At 46.0% G+C, this 16,372-nt stretch overlaps 1 protein-coding gene across 1 annotated transcript in view; it reads right to left on the bottom strand.

The window, feature by feature from the left end:
* Positions 1 to 6,371: 6,371 nt before the first annotated feature.
* NHSL1 (NHS like 1) overlaps positions 6,372 to 16,372 on the bottom strand; it is a 192,665-nt gene continuing 182,664 nt past the window's right edge. Inside the window, exons 7-9 of the mRNA XM_074168281.1 lie at positions 11,730 to 15,161; positions 11,019 to 11,148; positions 6,372 to 7,453 (exon numbers count right to left, since the gene is read on the bottom strand). Coding sequence (XP_074024382.1) covers positions 6,730 to 7,453; positions 11,019 to 11,148; positions 11,730 to 15,161 — 4,286 coding nt within the window. The 3' untranslated portion in view covers positions 6,372 to 6,729. The remainder of the gene's footprint in view (positions 7,454 to 11,018; positions 11,149 to 11,729; positions 15,162 to 16,372) is intronic.

Consider the following 16,372-nt stretch of genomic DNA (forward strand, 5'->3'; position numbering starts at 1 on the left):
TTTATTTTTTTTTTCAAGCGGTTGTGAATATGCAGAAACTTCTACAACCTACGTGTCCTGACAGATTTTTTTACTACTTTTGTTCCTTCAGTAGCTAAAATTTCTGGGTTTATACCGAAAGCTGGTGCACGAATAGAAGAGTACGGTACGGATAGAAGCAACTCATGTACATTGGGACTGGCCTTTGTCCTGGTTTGAAGTAAAACTGAACCAATTTTGTGTTCTGTAACTTTACATCCTAGCTCGGCCTCCTCTAACTCTCTGAAATGAACACCATATTGTGGAGAAAACTGCTCGTTCTCAGGATGATCAGCCCAATGTTTGTGCTCCGTGCCAAGGGATGGTGAGCAGGGAGGCCCTTGCTTATACTTATTGCCGTAACAACCAAGGGCAGCCAATTTCCTTATTTGCCCCCTTAGAGGGTCGGAAACGGAAAAACGTAGAGGGGTCACATCGGTGGGGAGGAGTGGACAGGAGAGGTGACCCAAACCTGACCAACTGGGGTATTCCATCCCATCTGCCCCATGCTCAGTATAAAAGCTGAGGGATCAAAGGGTCAGCCCCCTTCCTGCGATGGCCGACGTCTGGAGAGGACTCTGTCTGTTCATCTGCCTTTGATCCCGATCCGTGTGTTCCTGACTCCAGAGCTGGAACCCAGTTCCCATTCATCGCTGGGTCCAGTCTGGGACTTCCCCAGTGCCTGCCGGTGACGTGACTGTCATCCTGGGAGCTTGATACGGTTTTGTATATATTTTACCTATTTCATTATCTTCTTCTTTATTTTTATTTTAATATTAATTCTTCATTAAAGTAGTTTAGTTCATTCTAAACTTCTGAATCTCCTTATCTCTTTCTCTTCCTCTCTCCTCTTTTGGCGGGGGGAGAGAAGCGGGGGGAAAGGGCCATCTGTCGGTCTGGTTTTGGTAAATTAGGCCGAAACCACGACATGTATATACCCCCCCATGTGCATATACGCACACATTTGGATTCACTATTAACAGACAATTTCACTGAATTTCACTGAATTTTTTTTAGAGTTGGAAGGGACCATATAGATCATCTAGTCCAACTCCCCTGCTGAAGCAGGATTGCTTAGAGAATGCTACTCAGGACTGCAGGATTTCCTCCTAAAAAATCAAGGATATTTGGCATTTCTGTTGTTGGGAGAATTGATTGGCCCTTAAAAGGTTGGTTGCGCGTTATGTGAAAGAACCTACCTGAAAAGAGCTAAATTTGCAACATAAAAGGTTCCCGTTCTGCTGGGGAAGCGCTATCCCAGAGTCACAGAATGACACGGGGTTGGATGGGACCTCTGGAGATCATCTACTCCAACCCCCCTGCCAGAGCGGGGTCACCCACAGCACCATCACCCACCATCAAGGCTTTTACCCAGCCTTCCGGGACAATATACGAGATAGCACTTCTTTATCAAACATCTCGATATTTTACGTTGCATTCATTAAAAATTCACACCAGTATAGCCCCAGTCGTGATCCAGTACTGATTACCTGCAAGATTTAAATGCTGCGCTCTGATTTACAAAGTTGGTCACGCCTCTTTAGAGCCGAGAAAATGATCACTTGTACGTCGGAAGACTTTTCTAGTCTTAATCACGAAAGAAAGAACTTCTGACAGTGATTCAGAAAACAAAGTATATTAAAGGGGGGAACTCGGAAAGCGAATATAAGGTACTTTGTACATTATATATGTACTTTGTACATTACACAGCAGAAGTGATTTGTAGCTTTGTGGTTTTTTCTGAACATTGCAGTTATTTTAAATAGATAAAAGGATTCCTCATTGCCACTGTATATTTTTTTAACGTTTTGTTTTATTGTTGAAGTTTCATCCTTTTAATCTCCTCTTATAGAAGCAAACAACGTGAGTTCCCGGAAGACGGGTGTTTGGGGAATTGTACCCGGTCCGTAGGAACCCCTGGATGCAGGGCTGTTGGTAGAACTTAGGCAGGAGGAATCTGAGCTTTACTCTTCCCGATCCCATGTTCTTTCCAGATTTCAGGCTCGGCTTTTCTGTATCGAACCCTCCCAAGAGCTGTGCTCCAGCCTGCGGCCGCCTGATGGCTCCTAGAGCATTACCGCTTCTCTAAGCTCACAGAATTCTCCTCTTTTCCCTCTTCTAAATCCCTTTTTCCCAAGTTTGACTGACTTTGGCCTCCCACACCCTTTGAACCGCAAAGAAACACACTGCCTAATATTTTTCTTTCCCCTCGCTGTGACTATCCCCTTGTTCTTTTGCCTTTTTCTCTCTTCTGGACTTGCTGAAGCTTCTTCATCATCAAGGATCTGCGTTGGCCTGCCCGCCTCCCACCTCACCGCCATCCTGTGCATTCACTGTATTTCTCTTCTCAAAATCTCCCTGCTTCACCTTTTCTGCCATTATCCTGTCCCTTCTTTCAGGCCGAGCCTTATGCATGAACCAGCATTCCCCGTTCCCTCAAAACCCCATCTTCATCAAATCCACTTCTTTCCCAATTCTTCTAACTGATTTCCAGCAACCTTCCACACCTCCCCTCACCAAGCCATTGCTCCTTCTATAACCATTCCTTCCTTTAAGGAGGAACCATTCATTCCTTACGGATAATACACTCTCCTCTCTCACAGAGTCACAGAATGATACGGGGTTGGAAGGGACCTCTGGAGATCATCTACTCCAATCCACCTGCCAAAGCAGGTGCACCTAGAGCAGGTTGCACAGGAACGTGTCCAGGTGGGTTTTGAATGTCTCCAGAGAAGGAGACTCCACCACCTCTCTGGGCAGCCTGTTCCAGGGCTCTGCCACCCTCAAAGGGAAGAAGTTCCTCCTCATGTTGAGATGGAACTTCCTATGTACAATTGTGTGCCCATTTCCTCTTGTCCTGTATATAAACAGTGAAGGCTTGTAAATGCCACAGAGCCTTATGAATATTTTAATGTAGTAACCGAAGGGCTCTAATTCCAAGGGGATTGTCCTGGTTTGGGATGGGATAGAGTTAATTTTCTTGCTCGTAGCTGGTATAGAGCTGTGTTTGGGCTCTCCTGGCTTCGCTCCCCCCAGCTTCTTGCGCTCCCCCTCGCTAGCAGAGCGTGGGAAGCTGAGAAGTCCTCGGTTTAGCATCAGCACTGCTTAGCAACAACTAAAACATCACTGTGTTATCAACTGTCCTCATATTAAATCCAAAACACAGCGCTGTACCAGCTACTAGGGAGAAAATTAACTCCATCCCAGCCGAAACCGGGACGGGGGGATTGAGGCCGCTACGTCTGACAGCAGTGAGAACGAACTTTGAACACAAAACAGAGGAAGCGCAGAATGAGTAATTGCAGAGCAAACTTTAGGAAAAGGTTGAAGCTGAAAACCATTCCCAAGGAAAGGAAAGCCAGAAATTAACCTCACATTGAGCTTCAATAATGATTCTTGTTTCAGAGGCAAACTGTAAACCGACTGTAAACTCTGAACAAGCCCTGATTCATCAAGCGTGAGGATGACAACAGTCTCCTTTTTCTCTTCACCACGGCCAAAGTTTACATATTTTTCCTCCTCTCCAACTGCTCTGGATGTCTTTAGCAGAGGTTTGCTAAATTTTATCTTTACTTGTTGACCAACAAAGCCACAACTGCAAAACCTCCCAACGGAGGAAGCTTACAACGGAAGAAAGTAACTTTGAAAGCTGGACGCGTGACAGAAAATTAAGCGTGTTTTCCTCAGCATAATTACATACACAGTGAAGCTGTTGCTGGTGCAGAAAACACAGCCTAAAGCTGTCGTGGTCTTAAGGTTTTGTGGTGGAAACTCGGGCCAAGGATTGTATTGCTGAGAAAAGGGAGCTATTAACCGATTCTGCATCTTACTACTGAGCTATTAACCTTTTCTGCTGCTGCTACAGAAGGTGATGGCAACGGGGAGATGATCTGGTGATTCCTATCTCCATAAGGAAGTTACATCCGTTGCCTAAGTAAAGATCACTATAAGCACAATTAAACATATTTCAGCACATTTAATGTATTTCACTACATCTTACCCTGTGTAAAATGTAGTCACGTAGCAGCATCAGTAGGGCTAAATAAACCCTACCGCCTGCACCCTAGCCAGAAACCTGAGCCCTCAACCCAAAACTCACCTTACACCAAATGTGGCTTTCAGATGAGCATCAAGGCTACCTGTGGCCAGAGAAGGAAATCAGCCCGTGCTGCCTTTAAATTTAATCTCCCCTTATCTGCATTGGCAGGATGGGGCGTATATATATATTATATATATATAAACTTCCCAAAAGTTCTCCTTAAAGCCCATAAAATCAACAGGCAGATTTTCTCCAACTCTGCGATTTTTCACTTAGATGATTTCCCCACTTGTAAACGATAAACCAAAGTCTGAATATTTTCCTGTCGGGAAAATGAGGACTGGTTAAGCATTTACACGCAGCTTTGAAAGGGAAAATCCCTTGCTGTGAAAAGGACGCAGCGCTCTCTGTTTCCTGTGATCAGCTCCGGGAGAAGCACCACAGCAACACTCAGGAGATGGTCAGCAGAATGTTCTGCACCAATATTAATAATATCTGAAATGATCTATCCATTTAGGTTTTCATTTAATTTCAAAAAAAAAAATAAAAATCCAACAGTTCTTTAAATATATTTAGCATGCAATAATGGCAGAAAGCTTGCTGTGCACCAGTTAATCCCACCCTCCTTCCAGTGGAGGCACCTTCTCCCCTTCATTTCACAACTCACCCCCTCTGCTTATAATCCGGTTCTCCAAGAATTTTAGTTCTCTGGGACAGGTTGCAAGTAAGAGAGAAGAAGGAGAAACGCTCCCAAAATGGCAGCGGGAAAAGCTTAGGGTTATTTCAATTTATTTTTTTTTAAGTCTCAGCATCGAGATGCCCAAATGGGACGGATATTGTAAGTACGCTTGAGCCGTCTCTAAAGTCAATTAGCTGATTTTGCAATGAGAACTGGAGATGAGTAGCGGGACGGATGGTTCGCGGCATTCGGTGGGTTGCCATACGCTGCGGGACACATCTTTTGAAGGAGATTCTTAATCAACTCAAAAGACAATATGGCAACTGGCAGCCTTTTTCTTTATTGAAGCAAAGTCACAGCATTTTCATCACTATTCCCCTCTCCTGACGGGAAGAGTTAAAACAAAGGCCCCTGAAATTTACATTACTAACAAGTAAAGGATTGAAGAAAGAGATTACAAGCATATTTCTCTAAAATAAATAATCTACAAAGAGTGCTTTTCCTTCTTAAAAGCAATCTAAAAATGTATAAATTCTAAGGTAGGGAGATCAAAAGATATTTTAACAACTTTCAATATTTACAAACAATACAAAAAACTGCGCACGCCATCAAAAGATGCAAAATTCTTCTTAAAAATGAAAAGCTTCATTCCTACTAAGAACCAAAAACTCCAGCCAATATTTAAGTTTTAATTAATGGTCTTCTTTACAATTGGAAAACCGTTAAATGTTTTTTATTATCTGTAAAATATACAATAAAAACCAACCTCACTAAATTATTACGGTTAAAAAAAAAAAGAAGAGAAATACTGCAGGCAAATCAAAAAGGAAAAGTAACTTATTCTTTGGTAACCAAAAGTTAGCAAGTATCTGTATTTCAAGTGATGGAAAAGTAATAATCTTCCCATTCCCACAAACGGGGGAGAAAGATTTCTGGCAAAACACAACTCCCGGGTTTCAATTTTGAAAAGACAGGCTCCACCTACAGCTCCCTAGTGCAAGTTCTCCAAGTCAAACGTGGCTTTTCTAACCCAGAAACGTTTTAACCCTTCCCAACTCGGGCAGTTCGCTGCTTAATTCCTCTCCCGCTTCTCTCTTGCATCCTCCGCGCACATCCAGCCGTTCCGCTTCTCTAAGGGAATGCTCTTAAATCCAGGGAGCCGTTCACTTGGAAACGAGGGCTTCACCAGGCGCGGGTGTGTGGCTGCACAGCAGCTAGTCCTGCGGTATGAAACTCGGCTCCCTTTCCCACCCGAACTACCTATTTCATTTTCCCTCAGGAAAAGAAAAAAGAAAAAAATTAATAAAATAAAGAAAAAGCACCCTGGACCAATTCAAAACCTGGTGACCTAATTGCTTCGGCAGGACGCGCTTCTTCCGCCGCTGGGGCACGCTCCAGTAATTAATAAGCCATGTCACCTCGGTAATAAGCCATGTCACCCCAGTAATGAGCCATGTCACCCCAACACCAACCCTACCACCTTCTCGTAGGTGAACGCACCCCCATCCTGCCTCTCTCTGCTTCACGACCGACCGCGCTACCCTGCACCGCTCCAACGCTTTGGGAAGCAAACGTCCAGCTTGTACCACGGGAGCCTTCCCGTTCCTCTTTTTTTTTTTTTTTTTTTATTTTTTTCCAGGCTTATTCCTCAATTTTGCCTGCACGATCGCAGTCCCAAGAAAACGGAAAAACTTCACACCCCTAACAGGCTCTGAGAAAACTCCCCCCCTCCCCCAAGAGGACTTCTAAGGCTTTACACAAAAAAAAGAAAAAGCAACTGTTAACGTTCTGTAAGCCGCAGACCGCTCATCCCAAGCCAGTCCTCCCCACCCCACCCCTGCAGAACTAGCCTTGCGTCGGCATTTAAACACGCACATGCAGTTCATGGAATAAATGCTCAGCAAAGTAAACTTGTCCTGGTCTGGGCTTTCTTCTGGAATCTAGTCCTCTGTCATTTTCCAGACTAATATCCAACGCCTTTTGTCACCGCCTTTTAACTTTCTTCAGCTGAAGGGCTTAGATACTTCCTTGAAGCACCCGGTTGAGTCATTAAGTCTAGGTGGGTCGGATCCAAGGACTCCTTGCAGCCTGCCTCCTCAGCGTACGGAAAGTCACTCATGTCCATCTCATCACTGTTAAACACATCGAGCTGCCTCTCCTGCCGCTCTTCCGAAGTCCTTCGGACCCTGCCCTCCGACTGCTCCACCGCTTCCCCGTCTCCTTCGCTAATGACGGTCATGGGGCTGCTCTGGATGCGGTTGCGGACGTTGTACTTGCTGCTGGCAGCCGAGGGGGGCGTTCGCGACCGTCCGTACCTGGTGCCAGAGAAGGACATGCTCCTTGGCATCAGGCCCTCGCTCTTGGCCCACTCTTCCTGGGCCCGTTTGCTCTTGCTGGGCGAGCAGCTGGCAGAGCTGTCGGAAAGGTCAGGGGAAGCCTCCGCCTTCGGCCGGTGGAACCGCGGGTCCGTGTTCTTCAACATCTCGGCGGCGGACATGCGGGAACTGGTGTCGCAGCGGCTCCCTTTCTTCAGCAGCAGGGCTTTGAAGTTGTCGTTGCTGGTGCTGCTCTTGCGGACGCTCCTCTGAATCGATCCGGCTTGTCTGAGGGTAGCTAAGGTGGGGGAAGCACCGGTGGGAGTTACGGGGGGCGACGGAGAATGGTTGCGGGTACGGTCGTCTTCGGAGTCTTTACGGCCAAGGACTTTCCTTTTGGATCTGAGTTTGAAAAACAACAACAGAAAAAAAAAAAAAAAAAAAGGACCAGACAAAAAAATGAAACTTTTTACCTCCCCTAATTAAACTGGGCTTCGAGGGATGACAATGGATTAAGCTAAAGCAGAGAGAGGGAGAAGGGAGAAGTTATCTAAATCTAAAGTGAAAGGAAGAACACCACCAAAAGTGTACAGGCATTACTGCAGGTATTGGAGGTATAAGCTAAATTTATCGTTCTTTTTCTGCAAATCTGGAACAATGAAACTACTAAAACCGACAATACTTATGGCCAAAACACTTTAGCGAATTTAGTGAATCAGGTTTTCTGGAGTCAGTATTCAACCGCTAAGACTAATGCAGCGTTTTAATGATTAAACTCAATGCCACTTGTGTGTTAGTTTGGGGATTTGATTAAAAATGTCATCTGGAGTATGTTGGTTTGTTTTACTATTTCATTGGATGCTCTCTGGAGAATTAGGAGTGCCCTTTAGCGCACTTGCCTTTAGGAAAGGATATTGCGATGCACTGCTGCTGAAGTTAAGATGAAGCAAAGTGAGCCACATGTAACCATTCTGGATTAAATGATTGAAAAAAAAAATCACACACACACTCACCCCCAATTAAATGAACAGTGAAAAATGAGTTTTCCAGCTTTTATTAAGATGCAGAGACAAAATTCACAGTTCTGATGGTGCTCTGTCATTGCGACTCCTCAACTAAATGAAGGAGACACCAACCTCCTGATATTAAAGGGCAGAGTGTTTTTTAATTTAAATGTAAAGTGCAGGGATAACAAAAACAAAATTAAAAAACAATAATGGAACTGGGAATAAGTAGAAATTGGAATTCTATTGCCCCATTTTCACAATATTAGAAAACTTAAAGAAAAGGAAGGATTACATGCCTGGTATCTGTAGCAAAGTTGATTTGCTTCTTTGACAGAATTAATTTTAAAAGATTGTATCAAGGCTAATTTTACATATGCCAAAGTTTAAAAGGAGTCAGCAGACTTGTTACAAATACAAGGTTATCATGCTATAATTCTCTCTTAATTTTTATCAAGCGTGTGTTCAATACAGACCGTTCCCCTCGTAAAACAGGTTTCTACTTAACACGATCTTCAGCGGTACTTTGTTAAAGGCCTTGAGGTTTTGCCAAGACAAGCTCAAATGCCTGTCTGCGTTGCAGCCTACTGATAATTAAAAAAACCCAAACCAACAGAAAACAAAGCAGAGAACCCATCAGCTGAGCAGGTGGCAGCAACAGACATTGTCATGAGCTCTGCCAGGACTTTGTGGGGATCCTGTCTCTGAAGTGGTGAAGTTTATGGATATATCCCTTGTGATAACCCCCTCCCCAGGCAGCTCTAACAGCTGGGATTTCCAGCTGCCGCCGCCTCCACCTGCCTTTCTGGAAGGAGAACGAAATACTGACATCCAGCCTGAGCACGAAGGGACACCAGGAGATAGCAGAGGGATAAAGTGACGACTTCAGCAGTGGCAAACATCAGGACCTCGTCTGGATTTAACTGTGTGCCAGCACCACATGCAGCAAGCGAATCTGGTGCTCGGACGTTCTGGGAGTCTGTACGCAAACACGTGCGTGCATTCGTTACAGGGAAAAGATTTCCCTTCGTTAGGGTTCTGGCTGCCTATGGGCATCTTTAAACACTGCAGCGCTGGGCTCATACTGCTGCCAAAACCCAAATGAACTTCCCAGCAAACACAAAGGAAAATTCAATTGCGAAGATCTGCAGGGAAAGACTTAGTTATCCTGGCTGGAAGTAATTCGGTAAAACTGTGAATGCAGCGCAGAGCGGTCAGTTTGCTGTCAGCGTGTAACCAGCTCTTCTCAGCATGTATGAATTATGGCAGAAACTTAAAATTTAAGAACCAAATTTGGTTTTGGTGGCTTTTCAGACAGAGACAGGGTATATATTCAAACAAAACCGTGACTTAAACTTGGATTGTTCTTCCTGCCCTTAACGCACATACCACTAAATTTCTTGTCTTACTCCAAAGCACAGATTGAAGAGAGCCAATCACTGAAATAATACCTTTTAGAAATAGCGTGGGGAAAACCAAAACATTTTTTATTAACTAACAACCAAGGGAGATAGCGGTTCGAGTCTAAAGCCAGCAAAAGCAAGGTCTTAAAAACAAATGTGTCAAGCGGTTTCAACTATGTCACATCCAGTTCCATTGTCCATTTCCCCATAAAGTCATGAATTGCATGAATTACACGTATGTGCATACACACAGGGATCCACTCTCTATCTGCATCCGTGAGGGAGAAAGGCTACTGGCCACAATATTTCCTTCTAAAACCAGATTTGTCGCAGTCCCAGCCAGCGACATGAACGCAACAGGCCATTTTTAGAAGAGCTCCGACAGACCAAGTCGTAAGGGGTGAGTTATAAAAGGTCAGTATCGTATATATGTAATTTTTGTCCCATCTGAAACAGAATTGCTTTGAAAATAATTGAAAAAAAAAAAAGCCCACATTTGCACCTCAAGTGCTGCAGTCTCCCAGCTCCCAGCCACGTTCTTGTAACAGGCTTTTCTATCCCTCAGAATTCCTGACGCGGAGCTCGCGCACAGATGCACAAGCTGATTAAACACCTACATAAACCTGTCCGGATGCTGCCAAGCACGTTTTTCTGTGACCAGATAAAAGGGACGGCCCCCTCTAAATTTTGGAAGTAAAAGACAAAGCCACAAGATGGCACTACTGCTACATCGGTTCTAGTCTAAAAGGAAGCTTCAGTAGTTCAGAGAGTGGTAATGGTCTTCTGTGTGTACTGTTTAAATGGTGCACACGTTTCGTTTTGTGGTTTTAAGCTTATTTTTATTTCCTTTTCTTTTCTTTGAGAACCTAACGGGAAGAGCGCAAAAAATCGAAGTTGCCTATTCAGGATGATTTTGGTTTTTAAGGGAAATGAATAATGTCAATAATCATAGAGCCAAGTATCGCACATTTCATTCATGAACCAGTTTGACACAAAACACCCGACCTCAGGCTGGATTATGGCAAACTATAATCCAGCGTTTGCCATATGTTTTGCCATATGACTGACATGTTGGGTTACTTGCCAGTTTCAGCCACGCTTGCCATGAAGCATTAGCGTTGAGCCTCTGTCCCAAACTGCACCATATAAGCAGCGAAGAGAAAAAAAGAAGAGTAAAAAGAAATGGAGAAGAACGAGAATGAAAACAAAAAGATACACAGAAAAAGCAACAGTAGAGTTAATATGGCAGATTGAGAACAGTACAATAAATACTAGACGTAACTCGGTATTTTAAGGGGCAGAATATTTATAATATAATCTACATTGATTTAATCTGGTAGGCTTTTAGTTCAGAATGGATTAAATATATTTGTAAAACAATTAAACACAAGTTCTTTTCCTTATCTTTTTCACATATAGCCTTAGTAGAAAGTTGAGAAACGTGTGCTTTCTGTTAAAGCAATGGCTGTTGTAATTGGGTGTTTTAGTAAAACAGCATTACATTAATTTTTGAAGGAACTACCGGACCCGACAGTATGCGAAGGGCAATTTCTGCAGTACCTGTGAATGGCTGCAAAAAGATCCTCAGTAGTCCTTGGTCTCGCTGGTGTGGCCACTCCGTCCGTCTCTTCCCCATAACTATTGCCGGGCAGGAACGCGCTGTTTGCTGCCTCCGACTCGAACACCTCCACTGCGCAGAGAGAACGGACAACACCGTCAGTCCGTCGCGGGAACCCACCAGGCAGCTAAATCCTGAAACCAGCCCTCGCTTTGCCTCTGAGGCAAAGCACCCCAGAGACGGAGTGAGCGCACGGCTGCCGTTACCCTGAGCTCAGAACGCCGCCTGCTTAGGGAACTGCAGTGCCCCGAACGCCTGTGCTCGCTCTCCCACACAGGCGGAGAACAAGAGCTGGAAGAAAACTGGTACGGTTTCCACTAAAATGCAAAATCAAAATTACTAACCATGTTTTTCATAGCCTGTTTTAATCCGAGCACGGTTAAATAAACCTTCATTTTCTTGCCATGTCTGCAATAATGAGAACTCAGAAAGAAATTGTAAGAAATCTCATTAAGTATTAATCAATCTGATCCCTGTAACTTTCTTCAGCTTTTAGTTTTAACTATTGCAAAAGGCTCTTTTCCCTCTTTCTCTCCATCTCTTCCGATGGTTTCAGAAGCCCACCTGAATGCCAGGATTGCTATACCCACTCCCCAGCTCCTTTAAAATAGCTGCTGCTGCATCCGAGGAAGAGTCAGAGAAAGGAGACTCACCACTTTCGTTCTCTTGAGACAGGTGCCCGTCAGCGTTACTGCCGCTGTCCTGGCTGCTGCCCGAACTGCTTCCTTCATCAAAGGCGGGCTGCTCCTCCTGCCTGGCTTCTTCTTGCACTGGTGATGCAGCAGGCTGTACCACAAAGGCAGGAGCTCCCGCTGTCTCCGAGAAGGTGAATCCGGCAGCTCCTCCTCCCTCAGGAACCAGGCTGCCAGAGTCCATCTCGCCAGAACTGAGTCCATCTGTAAGACAATTTCTCGCCTCCTCGCAGCGTGCGAGCACAGCGTCTCTCTCAGTTGGGCTCGATGTGCTTCTGACAGGATCACCCGCTTCAGCTATTTTCTCCGCCGCAAGATCTAATTGTGGAGGTGGCACAACGAGGAACAGTTTGGGTTTCTTTGAAATAGGAGGTGGCTTCTTGCTTGGCAATACAACCTGAGCCTTGTCGGGGGATGCTGGTGACCCCTGAGGTGACGTGCCAGAACGGAGGTCCTCGCCCTGCAGTGGGGACTCAGGCGTGTCTTCAGTAGCTGTCCCCAGTGAAGCAGCTTCCAAAGACTTGTTCAGACCTACTGCACTTGCAGGCTTTTGATCGCTCTCAAGCGCAGGTACGTTATCAGAGAGAACGAGAGGAGAGCCCCGAGCCAGCGTCTGAACTGAGTTTTTAAATGAAGTACCTTGAGTTTTCATTTCCTCCTCGCCTAAGCTGTTACTGAGTCTCAGCGAGAGAGGTGGCTTCAGGGAAGGCTGCGATGAGGAATTTACGGTACCCTTTTCCTGAGAGACGGTTTCAGAAGCAGATTCAGGTGATGGCTCACCTTCCGTCGCTTTTTTCACAGACCTCAGCTGCACCATTTGCAACGCTTTGGTAGTTACTAAGGGCATCACGGGTCTCGATGCGTCTTGCTTGTTGAGTGGCTGTTTCGCTGGGCTGTAGCAAGAATCTTCCTGGTTACGCTTCTTAAAAGAATACTGTGGGTGTATCGTTGCACCTTTTGTTAGCTTGGGATCCAGAGGTGGGGCTGGTGGCGGGACAGCTACGGGGAAAGTAGAAGGAGGAAGAACAGGGGAAGCGAACGAACTGATGGAGGCTTCTTGTGGAAACCATTGGACAGTCTGGGCAAAGGAAGAATTTACATCAGCTTCTGGAGGAGGAGGGGGGAATGTGGGAGAGGCTGGCAATGGTGACAGGTCCATGACTTCTGCTGGAGGAGGGGGCGGGGGAGGCGGGGGAGAAAGTTCGGGGCAATGCAGAGGAGGTGTTGGAAGAGGAGGTGGTGGAGGGGATGCACCAGAATCCACAGGAGAGCTCAGGGTGGGGTCCAGTTTCTTCACACTCACACTCCCTTCAGTAGATGTATTTGAAGAAAGAGAAGTGGAGGACGAAGACATGGAGACTGAAGATAGAAGAGAGGATTTCCGTTCAGGCACTTTAGGCTTCAGCTTGGATTTCCCGTTTCCTGATGAAGCGGATTTTAAAAGCACAGGCACTGGAGTAAGCGCAGTGGGTGTATTGGACTGGCTGGAGTACCCGCTCGATGGCGATGTGACTCGGTGGGACTTCTCCGGAGAAGCACTCTTTGGTTTGGCCAGTCCGCTGGGCACTTGTGGCACAGAAGCCCTTGAGCCATCGCTGAAGTGGCTCCCGCTGTAATCACTGAGAGCAGACGATGTACTGGCTGAAGGGGTCACCGGAGACTTCACCTGGTCATCTGCCACCGCGGCATAGTCACTGTAGTAGCCCCACTGGTCAGCGTACTCCGACTTGATGCTGCTCGTTTCACTCTGAGAAGGAGTGACGGTGCAGATGGAGTAGAGGTTTGGAGCAGTGGTGGACATCATGCTGCTGCTGGCGCTGACCGAGCTCTGGCTGCGGGAGCGCAGCACCCAGGGATCCTCGTAATCGCTGCAGGGGCTCTGGGAAGGGGAGCTGCTGTTTTTGCACTTGAGGTTCAACTGCAGAGAATGCTGGAGGGTGGCAATGAGGGTTTCATCAAGTACCTGTCCGTTGGACTGGGCTTTTTTCTTGGGCACCCTTCGGAGTGAGTCTGTTCTGGATGGTGGCAAAGGCGGCTTCTTTGCCTTTTTCAGAGAGATGTTTCTTGCGAGGGATTTGTCACCTTGGCCTGACTGGTCATCCTGATGTTTCTTCTCCTTTCCTTCAAAGACGTTAATCACGCTGTCTCTGGGGTTCCCAAAACCATTAGTACTATCGCATGGCATGTCTGACTTCAGCCCGGAATCCATATGCATGGAACTGTAATAACCGTCGTGGTCCACAGAATACAGAGAAGCAGAATCGTCCCTGACCGAAGTCCTCTCCAGGCTGCTGCTGCTCAGGTTGCTACCAGGAGTGGCACAGCCCGGTGTGGTACAAACCACCTTGCGTGAAGGAGTCTCGCTGTTTTCTGCAGACTTGTAGAGCCAATGCTCTGTGCTGTTGGCTGCTGCTTGGGCTCGCTCCCCTGAGTAGCTGGATTCACTCCTACCATCGCTGTCCTGGGAAGGGTTTGGTAAAGCCAGATTGTTCCTGCAGCTGTAGCTCCCGCTCTGAGACCCAGCCTCCGCGTTTCCAGGAGTGCTAAGAGAGACAGCAGAGTCACCAAGAGAAAGCATCATGACAGTGTTAGATGGGATGGTATCTGAAGTCTGCGAGTGACGCGTGGAGCTGCTCTCGCTCCAGTTACCACTTGATGAATGGTGATCTTCTTTCCCACTTACTGCACTGCTGGCAACAGGATTGTCCCTTGGCTTTGGGTAGGCAGCGGAGCTAGTACTTTTGCTATCCAGCGATCCAACGCTCTGGGCGGTGTGAATAACGATAACTTCTGAGGAGGATGACAGCGTTGCGTTGGGGATGATGCTCGTTGAGTAGGTGGCATGAGGAGAGACCACACATGCTGGACTGGCGGACTTTTCGCTATCGTAGCTTCTCACCTCTTGAGACTTCGGCCTCGACAGGGTCCCTGTCGTGGGGTTATTCCTCAGGTGCACAACATTATCATCCACTTGCAATTTACTTATCTGGTGGGGTAAAGTGCCAGTGATGTCTTCTGCCTGCCTAGAGATGCTCTGTGTCTGCTCTAGGGACTGCAGAGACACCCTCGCACCGGCCCGAGGCAAGCTGTGAAAACCTATGTCGCTATTTTGGCGAGAAGCAAATATAACCGCAGCAGAATCGCTCATCACCGACATGTTTCCAGAGGAGCTGGAGAACTGAGACATCTGGGCTGCGATGCCTTGTCCTTTCTGCGCCCGTATTCTCCTCATTGAAGGGGGCACAACTTTGACTTCCTCCGTCTGGCAGCTGGTGTCCTTGGTTTCGGAGCGCTGCATGGCGGAGCGATAGCTGTCTAGTCTCCCTAGCGTGGAGCAGTGATCCGGGACATACATCGAATGCCCTCGGAAATCACTTTGGCCAGTGCCAACTGCTGGAGTCAAAAATAAAATGATTATTCCTTGCAGCACAAATGCACATTTATCTTCTTACTCAGTTAAAAACTCACACACCCCAAAAAAAAACCCCAGCCAAACTGCCCGATCCCCATGCTCTTGAAGGTTATGCCTCGTGGAAAAGAATCTGCAACAATGGATTTTGCACAGGCATTGTGTGTTTTCTGCATTTCTCTTCCCTTTTTCCTTATTACCAGGAACCTTCTCCTTACAGGATCGTCTGCGTTCCTGCCACACATTCGACACGTGAAATCCGCTGTTTATGACATGGTAATAATTTCCATAGTAATCAGTTATGTCAGAAACCAAGTCGCACTGTTTGACTTCCAGTAGGCAAAGCAGCAGGAACAGACAAAAGCCTGAGAAACGCGAAGTGTGTTTCCATGCTAATGCCTCCTCGTGCAATAAAGAAAAGGGGAAGGAAACGTGGAGACTAACGTGAATAATCAGACCTGCTTTTTAAAAGCATTACACTTCAGAAAAAATAATTCAGGAGACATGGATAGCTCTCTGAGTCTTGCAGTTCGTCTGAAAGGAGACTAACACAGTGAAACACACATTGTTTTACCACGAATACTACATATACTGTAACAGCATTTATACAAAGACATTATCCAACACTGCAAAGAAAGCCATTCAGTAACATTTCTCCATACAACTACTTTCTATTTATCATAAAGGAAAAACTCCAAGAAGCGGGCAAAAGAAACAGCTAGTACTGATGGTCGTCTCATCCTCAGCACTGTCAGGAAATAAAAAATAACTGTACTTTTTAAAAATTAAGTAATAACCATGTATTGGCAGTAAAAAAAACTTTGAGGACAATGGAAAAACATTAGTTCAAAATCTAGTTATCACTGGGCCAGTAGAAAGGACTCTAGGGTTCTTTTAAATTTACATTTTTATTGGTAGCTGCCTTCTAAAATCACAAACCAGAGCACTGCCTTAAAACTAGTCCGTGTAAGGCTGTTGCTTTTCGATTCAGTTGCACGACTGTATAAATAGCAGAGAGGAGAGGCAGGCGTGCTGCCGGAGAGGCTTGTAAGGATGCTGCATATGTCGCTGCGGGGGAAAATTGGTTATTTCAAGTCTCCGCCTTAAAGCTAGTCTCAAGAGCCATGAAGTAAAACGCCCGATACGACCGTTCTCCTTTCATATCTGCTGTACGGACCTAGATGGGAAGGATAGG

Source organism: Numenius arquata, chromosome 2 (assembly GCF_964106895.1).
Source record: "Numenius arquata chromosome 2, bNumArq3.hap1.1, whole genome shotgun sequence".
Taxonomy (NCBI): domain Eukaryota; kingdom Metazoa; phylum Chordata; class Aves; order Charadriiformes; family Scolopacidae; genus Numenius; species Numenius arquata.